The following is a 21948-nucleotide window of genomic DNA, read 5'->3' as shown; positions in this document are numbered from 1 at the left end:
TGTAGTTTTCAAGGCAAACTGAATTGTTACAATGTTCACACATTTTCGTCTGCTTGATTAATTTTCTATACCTATTTCACAATAAATAAATTCAGATGGAACGAACATTACCAGAAAGATGTTGCTAAATGAAAATAAATCATTATTTACTTTAAATGTAGACAATTTGCATATCCGTTATTTTTTGCATACGATAAGTCTTGATATTTAATATGTGAACGAATTATACTAATTAAAAATGAATACAGCTATAAAAAAATTGCATATTTGCATATATTTGCCTTCTGCTGCATATGTCACTACAATTTTTGTGCTAATTTGAAACATTGATTATCATCACTAGGCTGCCCAAAAACGGTCTGTCATTGACTCCCTAATTCATCGAGCCACTACCATTTGTCCACCTGACAAACTCCAAAAAGAATTAGAACTTCTCCAAACATCTCTTCAATAAAATGGATACGACTACCACGCTATCAAGTCAGTCAGTCAGCGTCATACAATTATGAAATATTACAAGTCTCCAATATAATAAACTGACTGTATATATATTTGATCCTGATGAACGTGTAAGACTTGTGAAATTAAATATAGGAAAGAAAATTTATAAAATAGTTTCTAACAAGCAACAATCTAGTTTATCAAATCATGTTTTAAATCTATAACATATTACAAAACATGAAATTCATAATTTAAAACTCATTACACTTCATGAGAGGAGGGACTACACACTCACATTTAGCATTTGTTCTTTCAAAGTACTGTCCAACTTTCACGATTATGTTTCCAAATTTGCAAGTTTCCTCTAAAAAATACAATTTTAATAAAAATGGAAAATATCAGTAATTAATGTTACCTGATTTAATTTCCCCTTTGATGACTTCATTTCCATCAGCTGAAATAAAACATAATAACAAATGCAAAGTAATTACAGAACAAAATCTCACGGCATATCCAGTCCTCGGGACAACAAAGTATTCCTCTAGGCTCATATTTGCTATAAAGTGGGGCGCAAGATGCTTGAATACTTGGACCGTTTTTATCCAGTTGTTCCCCACAAAGCCTACTTTTACAGAAGGGTGCTTCAAACTTTCCTCTAACAAATCCTTTTTGGCAAACGCATTCCAGACAAGTGTAACTCGGCCAAAACTTTTGACCGACTCGGTATTCGTTTCCTTCCACTACACACGTGTGAGTATAATCGTTAGAGGCTGAAAAGAAAAGAGGTTGATCATAGAACACTCATCAAATGACTTTTGTACAGCAAATTGAACCAGTTGAACAGCATTTCCCCAAGGCATATTTGTAGTAGCAACCTTCGTCAGGACCGTCGTCAAGCCATTCTAAACACTCGAGATGGCCACAATGGAATCGTGGTCTATAAAAGTTGTACTTTTAAAATAAATCTTTAAATTTTTGTAAAGCCATACTTATCACCTTCTGTTGAACAATAACAATCTGATCGGCATAACCCATCTGAGAGCGTGTCGTTGACTACTTCTTTGTTTGAGTAACTTTTTCCCCGAAAGAAGCAGTGGTCACTGGATGGTTCTAAACCACGACATGTGTACTTATAGGGACAATCCTGGCCGGCACGATACTCAGGAGTACATCCTAAGTCCTCGTAAAGTAAAATCCCAAGCCTATTGCATCCTTTTCCTAGGAAATTTGCAAACGTTAACATCTTCGTCATGAATAAAAAGATTTTTATCATTTCTTTAACTATTTGTTATCTTGCTTTCTCTTTATGTATAATTATTAACACCGATGTACAGACAAAAATACATTAACATAAACACTAAAATTTTGTTTTAGCTACTTTTTCACTCACCGAACGTAAGTAGGAAAGTACACTGTAAAAAGATCCGAATGATTAACTTCGTGACGTAGAAACTTTGCACACCCTTTAACGTTATCGTGAATATGATAAATAGGATAATCAGAATTTATTTGTTCACCTTTTTTCAAAAATTATTAGATGACGTCAATTCACAATTTTTCCAAATAAATCTCGCCACAAATTTACAGTTTATTAATGGAGACATATTTTTTAATGATTTGTGTTCTATTTCTGGTAAAATTAGTGAATTTTGCATTTTGCCTTAAAAGCTACGAATTTTTTTTTTTTTTTGAAATTCAGTAAAAACACTACCTTTGATTCAATAATTATGGAACAACATCAGATTGTTGGCACTTCAATAACATATTTTTATGTTTTAGAAATTTTGTAAGCGTTTTGAAGTTATCGGAAACAGGGTAAATTTTTAATCAAAATAGACATGTTGCTCCCCCCAAAAAATAGATAACGTCATTACAAAATTTTGTCTAATACATCTTACGAAAAATCTGCTGAATATGATGAGTCTATACTTGTGACTTATCATTGCCTTCATATTTTTAGAATAACTTATACAGGATGAGTAAAAAAATTGAGTCAGTTTATTTTATGAATTAAATCAGGAACTGCAGAATGGAATGCTTTGAAATCTGACAAACGTTTCAAAGCATAGGAATTTTTTATTCAAAATGTATCTGTTTATTCCCCCAAAAAATTTATGACGTCATCTTAAACTTTTGCCGAATAAATCCTATCGCAAATGTGGAAAATACAAGTGTATACTTGTGATTTATCATTGTCTTCATCTTTTTAGAATTACTTATACAGGGTCAATAAAAAAAACAGGCAATGAGTTCACTTACAAAATAGTAAATTGTTAATCAAAATTAAGCTCCCCGCCCTAATTTGTGACGTCATCTCAAAATTTTACTAAATAAATCCTATCACAAATGTGCAAGATATATCATAGTGTTCATATTTTCAGAATTGCTTTATAGGATAAAAAAAATTAATGAATGGGTCGATTTATTTTGTGGACTAAATCAAGAGCTCCAAAATCGAATGTTTTGAAATCTTGCAGACGTTTCAAGGTTATCGCAAGCATGGTAAATTTTTAATCAAAATAATTGTCTTACCGCTTTTTTTCTTCATTAGATAAAATAAATTTTACAAAATTAATCACTGTCTAATGTTTTGTTAATCAAATTAAGAACCTGAGAATGAAGAATTTTCTCGTAAATGTGAGAATAAGTGCGTCTTTTTTTAATAATGATTAAATAAGAATTGTAATAAAAATATTCAGAACATTTTGTTCGATTGTGGCTTAATTAATAATTTTAATCCTCTATTTTGAGATGACAAACTCATATCAGACTATTTTCTACGTGACATTCTTCCGATGTATAAACATAATTCAAGTTGTTGTTATTGCTGAGAGGCGATTTTTAATTATAAGAGCGTGAGCTAAGGAAGTATAGTAAACGAGTCTATCTGGCGACTCCAGAGGTTGAGCGTACCCTAGAGAAATTTTTGCCTCCCCTAGATTTTGACAAGTTATAATTAACCAAATGTGAATTACAACATCGAAAACCAAAATAAAATGAAATGTTTTATTTAGCAAATAAAAAAGTATGGACCAATGAATTGTGATCCGGTTATTGCAATTCGTAGAAAATGTCGTTTAGCTTAGTTTCTCTGTTTCAATCTCACGTGTACAATCCCGATAAGCGTTATTGCTATTTGTCTTAAATTACGAGTACTTCTAAAGGATTTTCAGTTCAGTTGTACCTCTACTACTACACATGGCAGACGTGATTAAATTGTTTCGTTGTTTTATTGAATAAATCAAGATTCGAGAACGACTTAATTCAATTTTCCGAAAATTATGGAATACAATATTATTATTAATATTACATTGCATGCGTAGCATGCTTTTTTACCTCACTGGAATCACTTTTCACATTTTCCATTACTCTTTCTGTTGTCATGTTGGTCCATGACCTTCAGTTAGACAAACAATGATAAATGTACTTTTTTGTTTCACAAACTTTTCAATGAAGTGTTACCCAACAAATAAAAATTTTGAAAAAATATATATATAAGACTGGCAAGAAGTCAAACTGTACATAACACCCATTATTGAACATGAAAGCAGACTTGTACATTCTGTGCACATGTATGACGTATTACATACTTATTTGCTTACAATTATAGTATATTTCTTTTTTTTTGCAACATAATGCGGTTTTATTTTAGTTTCAAAATATACGTACGTTTTCACCACTTTCTAAATAATGCCGTACATAGCTTAGAAATATCATAAGTACCGTTAGGCGGAAATAAGTGAGAACTCGTCGATTAACCCCACTACATGCACTCCATACGACTCCAAAGACCAGCAACGCGAGACTGCAACACGATCAATTCATGGACTGGTGGTAGAAATCAAAAACTTATTTCCACCTATCTTTAGTCATAACAAACAATAAAATATTCTACATTACATAATATGTTGTTTACTTTGAAATATACAAACACTGTATAACATAAAAGCTTATTTTAAACAACATTTTTTATTTTTTCAAAAATATCAGATCGTCGTCAAAATATTTTTGTAAAAACATGTGCGAAAGGATCGTGTATATTATTTTTACTTCCTTACTATTAAACTCGTTGTGGCAAAATGTAGACTTTGAATTTATAATAAACATAAAAATAAAAATTACAAAGCAGTAAAGTACTATGAAAAAAAAAACTTTTCAAGTTAAGATTTTTCCATAACACAATTTTGTGATGAGGTCTTCAACCTTTTGAGTTGCCTGTATAAACTGTTCTAAATTAACGGCCTTCGTGCGTACTGCTAATATAAAATTTAAAAAATTCATATGTAGAGGGTTAAAAATAAAGGCGGAATCATAAACCATAAGTTGCACAAGGTAACTTATCTACATTATTAGATATTTAGATTGATTATCATCTTTAGTTTCTTTTATTATTAATGACTTACCTAACGCATATGTTGCCAACAACAGCACAACAACAGTATGAAAAGACAGCATTATTACACACCTTGCAACATACATCTGTTACAGTTTAATTATATCCGACTGAAAAATACAGCAAACGATAAGGGTATCAAAAACGAGGACATCGAACACAGGTCACTAAATAAAGAACTTGTTCTCCAAATAAATGTTATCAGCATTTCTATAAACAAAACTAGTGTATTTTTTGTTAAAGTCATTAAATTAATAATACCTACTTTCCAAAATAAGTTTTAATTCAAGTACATAATCCAAAAAAGCTTAGATTTGGATTTGACTTTGTTTTTTCGAAGGTTAATTTTCCGTATGTATGTATTTTTTCCTTAAGATATATTTGACAAGTTTGTTGTTTAACTGGTTCATTGCAAGCTGACCCCAATTTAGTTTAATAAAACATGGCTTTTTAGATATCATCGAAGTGTTTTCGATGCAAAACTTTGGGGTTCGTTTACAACAGGAATTTTAAAAATAAAAATATTCTTGTAAACAGTGTATGGCGTATTTTTTCCATAAAAATGGATAAATCAATTTTTGAGTAACACCTTTCATTATGAAATTATCAATTTTCTGATGAAGCTTAAATTAATGTCTACACATCAGTAATCAAAACCAAAAAAACATTAAAATTGAATTTCATAAACGAGCGGTGAATTTCGAGTGTTCATGATGGCGACGTTTTTCACACACCTAACACAAATTCTGTGACACGCTCTGGGCCCATAACCTTTTGATGCAATCAAACGAAAAACAAACCAAACCAAAGCATATATTAACAATCTAAGGCGTACATTACAACAGAAAATTAACCCTTATCCAAACGTTTTAGACGATACTGAACGTTATACGTATATAATTAAATATTTTATTTTAGTCAATCCTAGCAACAAAAAAAACATAAACAGTAATAATAAAAATCACGGTCAATACTAAATGTTGCTAAAGAACCAAAAAATTACATTTTTATCAGAAGCACACATTTCAATCATTTTTATCTATAAAAGGACAACAGTTTTACCTGAACTTTTTTACTTTTAGTACCCACACTTCAAGACCAATTACCGATTTTATATTGTACGTATCTTTCCGTAACACGCTGTATATATTGACGAACGTAGAGGTATTTAGGTTTTGAAACATGACAGAGGATGGAATTTCACATCCTTAGTCGAAAGATTTTACTTCGACGAATCTATTAGCAATAAGATGATCACCGTGGATACAATTTCAAAGGAAGTGAACAACTCTGCATGGAGCTTTACCTATATTCAATTTCATATTTTATTATACTCTGATCAAGAAATTTATAATATCCATATTTATCAATGGTTCATGTATGTATACAACATATTATAAAACACGAAGCGCATAAGTTACCCCTGAAGACATTTCATGAGAGGTGGAATAACACACTCACATCTAGCATTTGATCTTTCAAAGTACTGTCCAACTTTTACAGTTTTGTTTCCAAATTTACAGGTTTCCTCTGAAACATAAAATTTTACTAAACATGCAAAATAGCACTTAATGTTACCTGATGTAATTTCGCCCTTGATGATTTCACTTCCATTAGCTAAAATAAAACGTAATAACAAATTCAGTACAAGTACCTACAAAAAGTCTCACGGCATAGCCAGTTTTGAGGACAACAAAGTATTCCTCTAGGCTCAGATTTGCTATAGACGGGAGCGCAAGACGCTTGAATACTTGGACCGTGACTGCGCAATTGTTCTCTACAAAGTGCATTTTTGCAAAAGGGTAGTTCGTACTTTCCTTCAACAAATCCCTTTTGACAAACGCATTCTAGACAAGTGTAACTTGGGAAAATCTTTTCACCAAATCTGTATTCATCTCCTTCCACTACACACGTATCATTATAACTATAAGAGGCTAAAAGGTATAAAACCATTGATCATATAACACCCGGCAAATATTTTTTTTACGGCAAATTGAACCAGTTGGACAGCATTGCCCCAAGGAGGATATCGCGTAGCAACCACGCCCACCACGCCATGTTGGACAATCACGTGCGGCACATTCAAATCGTGGTCTACAAAAGTTGCAGTTTTAAAATAAATCTTTAAATTTTTATAAAGCCATACTTTTCATCAAATGTTGAAGTGGAACAACGTTGTCTGCGTAACTTTTTCCTCGAAAAAAGCAGTGTTCATTGGATAGTTCTAAACCTTGACACGTGTACTTAGTGGGGCAATCCTGTCCCGGACTGTACTCAGGAGTACCTACATCCCAAGTCCTCGTAAAGTAAAATTCCAAGTTGATTGCATTCTTTTCCTGCGAAAATTATGATCATTATCATTTTTATGGAAACAAATACCTACATAATTGTTTGGATTAAAAAATAGTTGTGAGTTATTTAGAAACAACGAAGTTGACACCGCTGCAAAACGTTGACACTTTCAGGTTATTCCAAACTTTATTCATGTAATCTATAATTAACAATAAAGCGTTTCTGGTTTCTCCTCGTAGCTCACAATATTGAAAACCAGTAAAAAGCTGTTATGTGAATCCTATGACTATACCACAATATATAATTTTCCTATAGTGCCTAAAGAATACCTCCAAGGAGGATTGTATAAATAAATACAATAAAGATGGTAAAAACAAGAATGTAAATAGTAGCATATTATTAAGATAGTCTTATTAAGATATTAATTTGTAATTTATAGTAGCTTAAGATACTTAGGTTAGGTTTTAGTACTTAATATGCATAGTAAGATTGTAGTGATTGAGATGTTAATTATTAGGAAGTTATAATTAGGGATGTAAATTAAGATGTTATTAATAAAGATATTATGATGAAAGATGTTAATATGTCGTTATTGTTGTCTCAGACTACGTCGCTCCATGGCCACCAGTGATTCGATCCCATTCGAGATCTTCGTCGCCGTAATCTCCGGTGAGTAATCGTACAGAGCGGAACCTCCAGATCCGGAACCCCGTTGGATCCTCTTACCAGAAGACTGTAACCTACTTACAGGATTTCCAATAAATGCTACTGTATTGTTACCTCACGAAGTGGGTTTCAACCCGAGCCCAATAAAACTACGTTTACGACAAATTATATTATTAAAGGTATTACATACGATAAGCCAATCACTGTTAAAATATGCGGAAGGGCACCTCTTCTCTCCCCAGCGTAGGCGACGGAGGCTCCTGACTCTTCCTTCGGTTCTCAGGTCCCGTCTCTTCCCGAAAATCTTCCTTGAAAAGCCCCTGAACTTGATTCTCTTCCTCCCGAGCTCCTCACTCGCTCCTGCCCCGCTATCTCCCCTGTTCTTATCTCCCTTTTTCTCCCCGTTTTTTCCCGTAGCTCACACCAACACTACGCGTGATAGATGCGCCACCACTTCGAATGCAAATCAATTCAAAATTAAATAAAAATCCGTTACACACCCCCCTATGATAACAAAAAAATTTAAATTAAACATAATTAAAATTTTTTCCATAAGATGTATCCCACCTAAGAAAAAGGAAAGAAAGTGTAAATAAAAAAAGATTCCAGTCATACTCCAGAATTTGCTAAGGAGTAAACAACAAAAGAATTTTGAGAGCCATTTTCGTGAAACAGGAAAAGTCTCTTTGAATAGGAATTCGAACCCAAGGATTTGCAGATTCAGAGAGTCACGAACAAAAACATCCTCCATCGGGAGAACATGAAACCTCTGACTGCTAATCGACGAAGGGCAAAGTTAAATGTTAAAATCGAGAATCAAATGTCAAAATCTGGAAGTAAACGTCAGAATCGAGAAGAAATTGTCAAAATCAGGGTTTTATTGTGTGCACACGTCGTAATTGGGAAAAAAATAAATTGTTCTGAGTCGGAAAAAAAATCGTACTCATCCACTCACCAGATTCATACCACATACACGAGATCACTCATACGTCATATTCTCTCTCTCAGGCACATAGACTTAAAAAAATCATTCGTCGGTACTACTGTCTCCACGATCATCACCCCGAAACGGCTTAAGATCTTTAACGTGCCAGTTTCCTAGGTTTTGATGACTCTCAGCCTCCGCTAATCTATATACGAGACGAGAGATAACCTTGGTGACGATACATGGAACATATTTTGGAGCCAGTTTACTGGAAAAGTGCTTTGATGCGTCTGAAAGTACATAATTGCGTTTCCACACCCGGTCACCTACTTGATAGGAATCAGCAGGACGGCGTCGTAAATTATACGTGTGAGAATTTCTTTTATACGCGGCCGTTAGTTTTTGACGCACTGTCTTGTAGATTTCAGACAAGCCCTCCAAATTTTCAAAATATTGGCTCCGGTCAGGGTTCCTTAAATCAACTTTCGATGGGTCGCTGTTCCTGTCATAAAAATCTCCTGAAATTGGTACGTACCGACCAAAATTTATATACGCAGGAGATAATCCGGTGGCTTCATGAATGGCCGTTCGAAGCGCAAACCCAATTTTTGGTAAATGGACGTCCCAATACCGATGATTATTATCCTTAATGTAGGAACGAATAGCAGCCCCGGCTACTCTGTTCACTCGTTCTACGCTGTTTGTTTGGGGATGGTATTTTGCGTTATACCAAATCTTACATTTGTACAAATCCGCTAGCTTCTGAAAATCACGCGAAACAAATTGAGTACCATTGTCGCAGGTGATGATTTGAGGGACACCAAACATCAAAAAGACGTTTTCTTCTACAAATTTGATAATTGACTTGGAATTTGCCTTACGAAGAGGATGTAATAAAATGAACTTGCTGAACCAATCACAGACCATTAAAATATAACAATGTCCCTGCATACTACGAGGAAGAGGACCTAGAATATCAATTGAAATCAATTGCCATGGGAAAGTAACCTTCTTAGAAGAACCCATCAATCCGGGAGCAGCTACATTAGTTGCCTTTTGAGCTGAACAAGTTGAACATCGAGAGACATATCGTTTAACATCAGTTTGCATGCCAGGCCAAAAATAGAGTTCTTGTATCCGTTCTAGAGTTTTATATGATCCAAGGTGAGCTGCTAGAGGAGAGTCGTGGCATTCACGAAGCACTTCCAGCCGTTGTGATTTGGGTACTACTATTCGCCAACTTGGAAGGACATTTGGGACTCGATACCGAGGCCTCGCATGTTTATATAGGACACCATCCTTAACTAAATAATCCGGATAATCGTTTGGACGTTCCTTAAGACTTTTAAGCATGCTATGGTACCACTTATCTGTGTTTCCCGGCCTCACCTGAATTACAGCAACTTCTGGCAGTGGCGCTCTACTTAAGGCATCTGGCACCACGTTCATAAAACCCTTTCGGTGTTCTAAAACAAACTCAAACTGTTGCAGCTTCACTGCCCACCTTGCCAATCTACCACTGGGATCCTTTAAGTTGTTAAGCCACAGGAGACTGTGATGATCAGTTACTACGGTGAATTTTGCCCCCTCAATATACGGCCTGAATTTATCTATCCCGAATAGAACTGCCAGGCATTCTCTTTCGGTTACCGAATATTTTTTCTCAGCCGGCGAAAGAGTGCGACTAGCGTAAGCTATCACTACCTCACCTCCTTTGCTATCTGGTTGTGTTAGAACCGCTGCCACTCCCACATCCGAAGCATCACTCTGGATGGTAAAGGGTTTAGAAAAATCTGGGCTTACCAACAAAGGAGCGTTTATCAAGGCATTTTTGAGTTGGTGGAAACAATTATCCGCTTCCTGCGTCCACACCAACCTATTTCTTTTTCTCTTGCCCAGGAGAAGAGCTGTTAAAGGAGAGGTGAAATCTGAAAATTTCGGAATAAAGCGCCTGTACCAGCCGCAGAGCCCAAGAAATCGTTTCATTTCTGTGACTGTTTGGGGTTTAGGAAATTCCGCCATGGCGGCGACTTTTTCTGGATCTGTATGCAAACCTGATTTATCCACAACAAAACCAAGGTACTTTAAAGATGGTAGGCAGTACTCACACTTCTCTGCATTGATGGTTAAGTTGGCTTCTTTCAAGCGTTGGTAAACCTCCCTAAGCACTTGAAGATGTTGTTCAAACGTTGGTGTCGAGATAACAATGTCATCCAAAAAAACAAATACATATGGTTCCAACGAAGGACCTAACACTTGGTCCATTAGACGTTGCAAAGTCTGAGGAGCATTCGACAGACCAAACGGTAGCACCACGAATTCATAAAGCCCTCGAGAGGGAACAACAAAGGCAGTCTTTTCCCAGGACGTATCCTCTAAGGGAATTTGCCAAAAAGCGGACTTAAGATCAATTTTTGATAGATACCGTGCTCCAGTTAACATGTTTAAGATGTAATCGACTTTAGGTAAAGGGTAAGCATCTGGTTTGGTCACAGAGTTAAGTTTTCGACCGTCGAAACAAAAGCGCTTCTCACCGTTTGTTTTATTTACCAATAAAACAGGAGAGGACCAAGGACTCGATGAAGGCCGCACAACTCCCAACTCCAACATCTTGTCTAGTTCCCGATTGAGGTGAACCAGCATGTAAGGTGAGATCTGATGATGACATTGCTTAATTGGTCGCGCATTACCAGTATCTATAAAATGAACGGTTCGTGTGGTTCTTCCCAATTTCGTACCTTTTTCCCACGATAACTCATAGAAGAGATTTTTGACCTCCTGAAGCTGTGACATTTGAGACGGACTTAAGTCCTGTAGTGAACGAATACCTTGCATCGCCGCCACTAAGATATCATCTTGACGATTAACTGCCCTAATAGAATCCTTACTCTGAGCCGTACAGCTAAAAGAAGAAAAATCAATCGCTAAGCCAAACTGACGGCAAAAATCACTGCCAAAAATAACTGAATGTTTGAGAGATGGAACTACCCAAAACTTAATCGTACGCGAGATACCATCGACAGTAACCGGAAAATATACATACCCCACTACCTGCTGTTGTACACCATCAGCAGTCCCTACAGTGGATTCCTCCGATTCATAAATGGATAGATTTAGATGATCTAACAAACCAAGTGCTTCCCCACCAACGATGGAATGAGTAGCGCCGCTGTCAAGTAGTCCTGTAATTGAATTTCCCAAAACTTCTACTGCAAAATAAGGTCGATTATCATGAGATGTCTCTACAAGTAAAGTATTAATTGTTTCCTTCCCTGAAACTAATCGCTGTGAACACGTAGTTTGGCTAGGGGCCTTAGGGAAGTAACGAAAGCGGTGGCCCGATGGTAAGCGCTTTCCCCCACTTAGTTTTCCGGCCTACACCGTGGGCAGTTAGGGTGGATGACACCTACTTTTCCACAGCTAGCACAAGTAGGGTTTTTCGGGGTTTTATTAGGACATTCACGGCGAAAATGACCCGGTTTCCGACATGCATAACATGTCAGTTCACTTTTTTGGTGTGGAGAAGAAATTTTAGAGGTATTACGAAATTGAGGGGTCGAGAATAACTTATTTTCTTGGTTATCACCGTCTGGACAAGCTAAATCGGGTTCTAGCAGAGCGATGCTTCGCCGCGGAGGTGGTCGAAATTTTTCCTGATTGGCTAAAACGCTTTCCAGGGTTCTACAGATATCCGACAACTGAGTAAACGTTTTAATGTCGTGCAAAGCGAGGTGGGTTTGGAAAACCGGTAAGAGATTACGACGAATTAGATGCAATTGGGAAATTTCAGGTGGAATATCCGACAACCGATTAAACAAATTGCGCATAGTCGCCAGATACAAAACAACTGACTCACGAGATCCCTGCGTTCGATTATGAATTTCCTTAAGAAGTTCCTGATCATAATCTGGCGGCAAAAAATCTCGCTTTAAAGCCTGAACCAGCTGATCCCACGAACTGACTGATGGTTTTATGGATCTATACCACAAAAGTGCCTTTCCATCGAATAAATCTACAGCAGACCTAAATAATTCCGCTTTTGAGGTATTTCGAGCCACTCGCAATTCCTCTGTCCGTTGTAAAAACCCATTGATTGAATCATGCTGAGACTTACCATCAAAAGTTACATTCCACTTGTGTACCGGAGTAGGCTTAAGGATCGTAGTGTTCTGGTTGACTCCCGCCGGACTCGAGGTCGCATCATCTGGAGGTAGAGAGGTTTGTTCCACCATTTCATACCTGGTTTCATCCAATGCTTCCGCCATCGCCATTTGATCATGTTTGAATTCTTGCACAGCTACGGGCGCCGTCGCTGGGAATCGATGTAAGCGACCCATTACATGACAGTACTTGGTGAGAAGTCTCCTGTTCCCATCCCTCCGTCGACCATCAAAAGAATCCAACAAGGCTCGGATATCACTTAGTGTTGTTTCAACCTCCGTTTTTTCCGCCTCAAAATCGAAATTGGGATTAGCATACATGACTTCACCACGATTCAAATCTTCTCGTAGTCTCCGTCGCAGCTGTTTACGCTTTGTATCTAGATCTAAGCGATCGGGCGTAACCCCCCACACTTTTAACTCCTGATTAACTTCGCTCGATTTCAAAAAATTTGGTTCCATATTAAAATAGGATCCTGCCATCATAAACGCAGTTTAAAGGACTCTACGAAACGTTGGGCGCCAAAATTTATGTAACCTACTTACAGGATTTCCAATAAATGCTACTGTATTGTTACCTCACGAAGTGGGTTTCAACCCGAGCCCAATAAAACTACGTTTACGACAAATTATATTATTAAAGGTAAATACGATAAGCCAATCACTGTTAAAATATGCGGAAGGGCACCTCTTCTCTCCCCAGCGTAGGCGACGGAGGCTCCTGACTCTTCCTTCGGTTCTCAGGTCCCGTCTCTTCCCGAAAATCTTCCTTGAAAAGCCCCTGAACTTGATTCTCTTCCTCCCGAGCTCCTCACTCGCTCCTGCCCCGCTATCTCCCCTGTTCTTATCTCCCTTTTTCTCCCCGTTTTTTCCCGTAGCTCACACCAACACTACGCGTGATAGATGCGCCACCACTTCGAATGCAAATCAATTCAAAATTAAATAAAAATCCGTTACAAGACGTTCTCCATGTTTCAATACCATATTGTGCGGGCAAAACCGGAAACAGCAGGCGCTAAGTGGCCATGGTAGATCCTGACGTAGATGCTCATTGATGGTGGGATACGTCCTAGGAACCCCTAATTGGAGCCGGAACCGTTGGATCGATGGCAGCTTCCAAATTCGGGGCATAAAAGTGCGGTGAGCAGAGCAGCCCCACTTCAATGTAGAAGCTACGCAACTACATTTTAGTCAGGGCTTGATGTTTAGCTGTTTCAGTGGACGCGTTGCAGGAAGGCCAGATACCTTTAGCGCCTAAAATCAACGGATGAAATGTGATGACAAGATCCGGTTTGAACAGGGTTCTGTCTTCATGTTTCACATGCGGCTCCTCTTCGACCCTCCATCCTTCTTGCACGCAATGCTCGGCGATTTTTTTCACGACGGCGTGATAACGATAAACTCGCTCGTCGTGAGCCACCGGACAAGACTGAAGAATGTGGCAGACTGTCTCTGTCGCCGAGCAACCTCCCCGATATTTGCGGAGTTTGGTCGGATTCGATGGAATGCCGACTGTAGGAAGATTCGAGGTGCGCAGATGGATAGCCCGCACCCACTCGCTAGCGCTCCATTTGTATGGCCGCGAGGATATCCACGACCTGGAAGAGGAGTCTTGGTTGGTGCATGTAAGACCCCTCGTGAATGCGCTTCTCTCTACTAGTTCTCTGTAACCACCTTCAGGAAAATGAGACGTCATCTTCAGAAGACGCGTCTTGAAGTCGGCAACGCGTTGTGAGGACAGCATGGCTGACACTACAGGATCATCCGCTGCCCTAACCTGTAATCTATACAGTCTGTTAACGTAGATTTGGGGGATATATGTTGCCAATTCCCACACTCGCAGACCGCCGTCCCGTAACGGTGCGTGCATGGCCTCATTGGAGGTGTGCAGATGAAGGTGCAATATATTTTTTGTGTATTGCCTGTTGACTATATCTAGGCTCGCTAGAGTCTCCTTAGTGATCTTGGTCCCCATCAGCGAATGAAAGATCCTCAGTAACACGTGAGTCTTCAACATGGCTAGTTTCTGATCTTAAGTGGTAGGGCGACCAGCCGCTGCAACCAGATGGGATAATTAGCTAGACACGGCTTCAACTGTCCGTGATTCCCGAAGTCATGTACCGGAAAGGGTTAAAGTCAACCAGCCTATTCTCTTTTTGATGAGGGCATAACATTTTGAAGGATTCAGGGATATGCCTCTGCGAGAGAAGAATTTCGAGGCTTTATCTATTGAGCGTTGAAGATCCACTTCGTTCTCAGCCAACAGGACGATGTCATCGACGAAAGCTACTATGGAGCAGCTAGCCCCCATACCCATGGGACATCCCTTATAGTTGCTCGATATGTCTCCAAACAACTCGTCGACGACGACGTTGAAGAGCATGGGGCTTAAAGGAACGCCCGGACAAACGCCCCTGTTAATAGACACTGAAGAAGATTCCTCGTGCCCGACGTTAAAAACAGTGGATGAGGTGGTAAGTGTTGCCTTCACATATTCCATTACCATGGCAAAGGAGAGTAAAAGCACGCGTGCGGGAAATTAGCACATCCCCGTGAGAGCACGAAATTCATGACAAAAGATCATAAGCACGAAACTTACCATTTTGAAACGAATATATGTTAAATTTAAAAAGAAGAAGAAACAAAAAGCAAAAAAAAGAGTGCGTCGACCCAGGGACGCACGGTTGGAGTTTTAACTGTGCGTTATCAATTTATATAAATTAAACACGTATACGCGTCGAAGTCATTAATTTTTCTCTTAAAAAATAATAAAAACCAAAAATATGTTGCATTTGCATTTTTTGACAAAATGATGATTAATGATGATGATTGGTTTAATTAAAGTAAATATCCATGTATTGTCAATTGTTGTTTATTATAAAATAGAAATATCCTAATTAGGAGTAACTATTATAATATTATTGTATAAAAAAATTAAAGTACAATGTGTAATTTACTAACTAAAGTAACAAGTAAATATTTACAAATGCTAGAGCAGTATTTATAACTTATTCGATTTAAAATACACTGACCGGCAAAAAAAATCGGCCAGCCTGAAAAATTTCGCAAAATCAAACTTTAAAAATTATTAATTTAACTAGTGATCGTTATTTTATTAAAGAACTATTCAATATTGACACATGATGTAGGTATAAATTAGCCAAAAAAGAAGACAAATAAACGCAGAATTAAATTTAATTTAACAAAATAACTTGGATCATTGTGGTCTAGATACTCCATGAATTCTGATAGTGGGTGTAGGTTGTGTTCCCTTAGAGCATTTTAGAGGTCCTAATAAATGAAATCAGCACCAACCACTCTCTAAGGCGTTTCATGTACATATTGTTTGATAGTTTATTTCTCTCTCTTTTTCTATAGAGCGCGGCGTTACATGCCAATGTTCAGACCGGTTTCGGTGACCGCGACACCGACACCGACACCTAGCTCGTAGTTCTCCTATTCCGGTGCGCCTCGTATACGTGTTCTATATTACGGCAAGAATGGAGTGTTAAAACTCCAAAAACACGTGTGCCGGAAAATTGACCTTCAGCACCCTGCTGAGTGCACGAAATTAATGAAAAAAATCATGCGAGTCAAAATTGTAGTGTAAAGAGTCGATGGATAACATTAGGTTCTCATTAATTATTATTGAAGGGTTTATGATAGCACCTCATTACATCCAGGAAGTGCTAGAGCCGATAGACATACCATACATACAGTAGAACGAAGACATCTTATTCCAGCAAAATAACGCTGGCCCAGACATAGCTTAGACCTCCTTAGCATGCCTAGCAAAATCAGAAGTAGTGTCTATCCTTGACCTCTATGTTCCCTTGATTTATCTTCAATAGAACTTGTGTGGAATATGCTGAGTCGAAGGGTCAGACATTTCCCCAATCCTCCACAGACCCTAGTACCCTTTGGCAAGGCGTTCAAGTGGGCTAGGTTAGTGTGCCTCAAAAGCCTCACATGGAGTTCCCACACATTACTAAAGTTAACTCCTAAATTGCTGTAATTGGGTTCCAATGGACATGATTCATCAATTATTGCATGATCTGACCTCAATATATTGTGGTGTCCCATTTTGAATTGAAATTTCGCGCTGAGAGAAGAAAAATCACGCCGCGAAACTGCATTTTGAGAAAAAGGACCTTGAAAAGTTTCCGGTTAAAGTCATGTTAAAGAATCAACAAGAAACGAGACACTCACGGACAAAGAGAAAGTGATTTTTGCAGCTCATGTCGGAGCCACCGATAAGAAGAGAACGAGGTTACTCCTGTGTTGTGAAATCTTGCTTAACTTAACGCGAAACGATTCGACGCGAGAATAAGTTTTGTTCGATGTCCTAACAGTATTGAAAGGAACAAGAACCAAACCTTCTTTACCGTTCTTAATACTTAATATACTAAATGACAGTATGTGTACATTCATCATTTCATACAACCAACTTTCAAAGTTCGCGGGTCAAAGTACCCCAACAAAATGGTTGAACGTCACTAAAATTGGCCAGTGAAAAATCAAAGATACCGACATAAGTGTCGCTTCTTGTTCATTGCTTTTAATATTCTTTGGTCACACCCCCGTGGACTCGAAAAACGGGAGGGATTTAACATTTTCTTACAGGATTAATAGATTGTTTCAAGTTTAATTCTTTTTCAGGTTTAATCATTTTCTTGTGCCTTGAATTTTGAACGTTTATCTTGAAAATATCTAAGAAACAAGCGTTTCGCCCCTTTATTGGAGCTTCTTCCGGGACTTAATTTTATCTGTATACGTTTTCAATATGTTATCAACACGTATGTAGATAAGCGTGTAAGCGTAGCACGCTTCTTTATCTTTATTTTAATATTACATACATATCTTTATTTTAACTTAATAAGGGTTTCATAAAAAAATAACATCCGGAAAATTAATTTTTTCGAAAAATCTGCATTTATTGTGGTACATGGATGAGGGAAGTTCTGTCGAAAATAAGAGCAATTTTTTAACTTTTGTGATAAATATTAATATATGCAAATGTTATTTTCAATTTACATGATTTAATATAGCATATTTTGCAACAAGTTTTGTAAACACCTCTTTAGCCACAGCTTATTTAAGCACGATCGGACCGGAGAAGTTTATGAACGTGTTACATACTATGTTTTTTCTACGACTCCAAGACAAAACAATAATTACCCAAGTTTCGAAAAAACTCAAACAAAATCGTTTGCCTTACTTACAGTTACAGTTTATGCTACGTCTTTGACTTTCGGTAGAGTGTATATGAATAAATCTTCATTTTCAGTAATATTTGCACCCAACTTTGTAAACATATATTAAACAATACACTTCATTTGAGCAATCCCTGATATCGGTTTCATCGTGTTTAATCATCACGAGAACTGCCGAACGCTCTCAAGATGTGACTAATGAGCCCGAACGCATCTTCGGTCCGTTTTTAATGAGTCTAAAGCCACCGATTATGACATTATGATTACAGCATCGTTTAGCGGCGAGCATTTAGGTTTGCTAAACAAGGTTTTAGATACGACAATAGAAAAAAAAATTATAAAGTTAGTTTTGTTAATAACTTACCTAAAGTATATGTTATCAACAGCAACAGCAACAGGAAAACAATATGAAAAGAAAACATTACTACACACCTTGCGAAATTACGGTTTAATTATGTGGAAATGATGAACACGGCGAGCGATAAAAGTATCAAAGACAGGGAGCTGGAACATAGGTCACTAAATAAAAAAAATGTTCTGAAATTTGTTATCACTTATCAGCTATTCTGTAAACAAAACGAATATATTTTAATTATTAAACTCATTAAACTGATAATACTTTTCAAAATCAATTTTATTTCATGTAACCCAAAATTCATTTATTGCAGTAAATCGCTACATGACGTTGAACTTAGATTTTGGTTTTTCGAATGTAGGTATTTTCCATTAAACTATGTTTATTTAATATATGTTTGTGTTCAAAAAATTAGACAAGCAGAACGATTCGTCAAATCAAAGTATGACCGTCGACCGTCATTGGTTCCTGGTCTGAGTTTATGGTTTCTTAGAATATTGTGTTTGTTTCAATGCAAAATCGAGTATTCGACCTTTAATTCTAACTTTTGTTAATTTTCTGATGAAGCTTAAATTAATTTCGATGAAAATAATTTGTAAGATAATGAAATTCAATTTCAAATTGTATAGTTATGTGTGTGACTGTGCTGTTCTAAATATTAAGAAGATATAGGCAAGCAGGTAGAAAAATTTATTACACAATTTTGTAGAAAATCTTTAATGTTTAGTTCTGAAGCAAAATTTATAAAATAGTTTCAAGCACGGGATTAACATTATAGTTTATCAAAGCACAGTTTAAATACAAAACCTTAAGCACATAATTTACACCTCAATACATTTCAGAAGAGGAGGGATTACACACTCACACCTAGTATTTGATCTTTCAAAGTACTGTCCAACTTTTACAGTTGTGTTTCCAAATTTGCAAGTTTCCTCTAAAAAATACGATTTTACAAAAAGTGGGAAATATCAGTTAATTTTACCTGATTTAATTTCGCCGTTGATGGTTTCATTTCCGTCAGCTAAAATAAAACGTAGGTAACAATAAATTCAGTATAAGTACAAAAAAAAATCTCACGGCATATCCAGTCCTTAGGACAACAAACTATTCCTCTAGATTCGTGTTTACCATATAGTGGTGCGCAAGACGCTTGAATACTTGGACCGTGTCTGTCCAGTTGTTCTCCACAAAGTCTACTTTGGCAGAAGGGTGCTTCGAATTTTCCTTTAATAAATCCTTTTTGACAAACACATTCTAGACAAGTGTGACTTGGCCAAAACTTTTGACCGACTTTGTATTCGTTTCCTTCCACTACACACGTGTCAGTATCATCGAAAGGGGCTGAAAGATAAAGCCATAGATCATAGAACACTCGTCAAATGAATTTTTTACGGCAAACTGAACCAGTTGAACAACATTTCCCCAAGGAATATTTGCTGTAGCAACCTTCACGAGGGCGCCCACCAAGCCATTCTGGACAATCAAGTACTGCACATTGGAATCTTGGGCTACAAAAGTGGTAGTTTTAAATTATATCTTTCAATTTTTGCAAAACCATACTTATCATCATTTGTTGTACAATAACATCCTAGTCTGCATGTCCCATATGAAAAAGTATCATTGACTGTTTCTTTGTCTGCGTAGCTTCTTCCTCGAAAGATGCAGTGGTCAGTGGATGGTTCCAAACCTTTACATGTGTACTTAGTTGGACAATCCTGATCGACATTATACTCAGGGGTACATCCTAAATCCTCGTAAAGTAAAATTCCAAGTTCATTACATTCTTTTCCTACGGAAATTACGAACATTAAGATCTTTGTGGAAACGTTTTTCATGAATGCTAAGAATTTGTTAATTTCCTTAACTATTGGTTATCTTGCTTTATCTTTATTATAAATTATTAACACGACGTACCGACAAAAATAAATTAACATTTTGGTTAAGCTATTTATTCTCTTCCCAAATATGAAAAAGGGTGTACTGTAAAAAAAAAAAAACATGTGATGAATGATGTTGAAATTTAGTACTTGGTACTAACTTTCTCCAAATTCAGGGAATATGATACTCTCAACTAAATTAATTTCAGTAAATTTTTTCACCCCAACCATAGACCGCAACAGAATATACTTAGTCTTTATTATTAGTTACTTATCAAAATATATTTTTTTTTATAAAAAAAAAATGTTAACCTTGAATCATTTCTATTTCCCATTTTTTATTATCACGATGATCCTTGAACTTCAAATATTGTACATTACATAACATGTTGTTGTTTGAAATCAATTTTAAGTAGAAAAACTCGGCATAACAGAAGAGCTGGAACCGTATTAAGTATTTATGAAAACAAGGGTTTTTGTGTTTTTAAAAATCTTGAATGGCGATCAAATTATTTCCATAAACAATTTGTAGACATTACTGTGTATCTTAATTTTACTCGTACAAAGTATCACATTTTTATTATCTAGATTTAAAACATTTTGTAGCAAAAGTTACATTTTGAATTCGTAGTAATAATAATGTTTCTTATAAAGAATTAATTTACATGATTTAGTAATTTCATTATCAAATCTTTAGTTTTGCTAATGACTTACCTAACGTATATGTTGCCAGCAGCAGCACGGAAACAATATAAGAAGACAACATGACTGTACACCTTGCAATATGCAGCGGTTTAATTATGTGAAAGTGATGAACACAGCCAACGACAAAAATATCAGAAACAAGGACATCAAACACAGGTCGCTGAATAAAGAACTTGTTCTTCAAATATGTTATCAGCAGGTCTACAAACAAAATTAATGTATTTTTTATTATTAATCTCATTAAATTAATAATATCATTGAAACTAAATTTTAAAATATACACATATAAACTACAATACTTTTGCTACAATAATGGCTACATAATGAATTTAGCAAAGATTTGGATTTGAATGTATGCATTTACTTATCTATTTTTTCATTAAGATATATTTATTTCAAGCAGGTACTTGTAACACGGGTTTGTTGTTTAACTGAACCTAGTTAAAGTGCCTTTTTAAAAATTCATAAAAACGGTTTTTGTGCAAAACTTAGATTTTCTTTATAATAGAGCGAATGGTGTATTTTTTCCATAAAAATTGGTAGACAAATGGTTTTATAACACCTTTCCTGATGAAATTGACCAATTTTCTAATGAAATTTAAGACATCACTACTGAAAATTACAGTGAACACAGAATTTATTACATTTGAAGTGAAAAGATTCACATGCATTTGTTGTTCGTTGTAACGATGGCGAAATTCAGTCCATATGTCAGGACACAGACTTTTGTTATCAAAGTCATTTTCTGGTTTGAATTCAACGAAATCAATTCCAAAGTAATCACCAACATCTTCCTTATTTTTGCTATACTGACTCGACAAACCCAACCCTTCAATTTTTCGATACCAGTGTTGTCCTAAATAGAAACGACATCCCTTATTCATTGTAATTTTAGGGAAAACTTCTATATATGTATATAAC

The 21948-nt window shown here is 36.4% G+C and overlaps 2 protein-coding genes and 1 long non-coding RNA gene across 6 annotated transcripts; all 3 read right to left on the bottom strand.

Annotated features, from left to right (window-relative positions):
• Nucleotides 1-249: 249 nt before the first annotated feature.
• LOC135130280 (uncharacterized) lies at nt 250-18521 on the bottom strand. 4 transcript variants are annotated; one of them, XM_064057637.1, is made up of 7 exons: nt 4845-4973; nt 1431-1659; nt 1263-1378; nt 948-1211; nt 857-895; nt 737-805; nt 250-404 (listed from the first exon to the last, which is right to left on the bottom strand). In XM_064057637.1, exons 1-7 carry the CDS (start codon nt 4918-4920, stop codon nt 379-381), a joined length of 819 nt encoding a protein of 272 aa, XP_063913707.1. In that variant the 5' UTR covers nt 4921-4973; the 3' UTR covers nt 250-378. The 4 variants fall into 4 exon arrangements, with proteins under 4 accessions (XP_063913707.1, XP_063913709.1, XP_063913708.1 ...); XM_064057639.1 differs by having other exon boundaries at nt 250-412; nt 4845-4972; XM_064057638.1 differs by lacking the exons at nt 250-404; nt 4845-4973 and adding an exon at nt 18455-18521 and having other exon boundaries at nt 633-805.
• Nucleotides 6263-6872, bottom strand: LOC135130649 (uncharacterized). The gene is made up of 3 exons (XR_010280825.1): nt 6505-6872; nt 6413-6451; nt 6263-6364 (listed from the first exon to the last, which is right to left on the bottom strand). It is a non-coding gene; the product is annotated as an uncharacterized LOC135130649 (long non-coding RNA).
• A 625-nt stretch (nt 18522-19146) lies between the features above and the next one.
• LOC135130196 (uncharacterized) lies at nt 19147-21178 on the bottom strand. Its single transcript, XM_064057551.1, has 6 exons — nt 21037-21178; nt 20006-20234; nt 19838-19953; nt 19523-19786; nt 19428-19466; nt 19147-19379 (listed from the first exon to the last, which is right to left on the bottom strand). The coding sequence occupies exons 1-6, from the start codon at nt 21086-21088 to the stop codon at nt 19267-19269; spliced, it is 813 nt and encodes a 270-aa protein (XP_063913621.1). The 5' UTR covers nt 21089-21178; the 3' UTR covers nt 19147-19266.
• Nucleotides 21179-21948: the final 770 nt, after the last annotated feature.

Source organism: Zophobas morio, unplaced genomic scaffold, assembly GCF_036711695.1.
Source record: "Zophobas morio isolate AGI-343-1 ecotype UQ-CSIRO unplaced genomic scaffold, CSIRO_AGI_Zmor_V1 ptg000017l, whole genome shotgun sequence".
Classification (NCBI taxonomy): Eukaryota; Metazoa; Arthropoda; class Insecta; order Coleoptera; family Tenebrionidae; genus Zophobas; species Zophobas morio.
The sequence above is the reverse complement of the archived record's forward strand: the minus strand, read 5'-3'. Positions and strand labels throughout refer to the sequence as shown.

What these genes read in the sequence shown, in the direction of transcription:
- LOC135130280 (XM_064057636.1), bottom strand. Translation starts at nt 4,920, where the DNA reads ATGTATGTTGCAAGGTGTGTAATAATGCTGTCTTTTCATACTGTTGTT. An exon ending in TGTTCAACAGAAGGTGATAA is followed by an intron (nt 1,379 to 1,430) that starts GTATGGCTTTAC and finishes CAACTTTTATAG; the next exon opens with ACCACGATTCCATTGTGGCC. An exon ending in TTCAACTGGTTCAATTTGCT is followed by an intron (nt 1,212 to 1,262) that starts GTACAAAAGTCA and finishes TTTTCTTTTCAG; the next exon opens with CCTCTAACGATTATACTCAC.
- LOC135130196 (XM_064057551.1), bottom strand. Translation starts at nt 21,088, where the DNA reads ATGTTGTCTTCTTATATTGTTTCCGTGCTGCTGCTGGCAACATATACG. An exon ending in TCCTAAGGACTGGATATGCC is followed by an intron (nt 19,467 to 19,522) that starts GTGAGATTTTTT and finishes GTTTTATTTTAG; the next exon opens with CTGACGGAAATGAAACCATC. An exon ending in CAACGGCGAAATTAAATCAG is followed by an intron (nt 19,380 to 19,427) that starts GTAAAATTAACT and finishes CGTATTTTTTAG; the next exon opens with AGGAAACTTGCAAATTTGGA.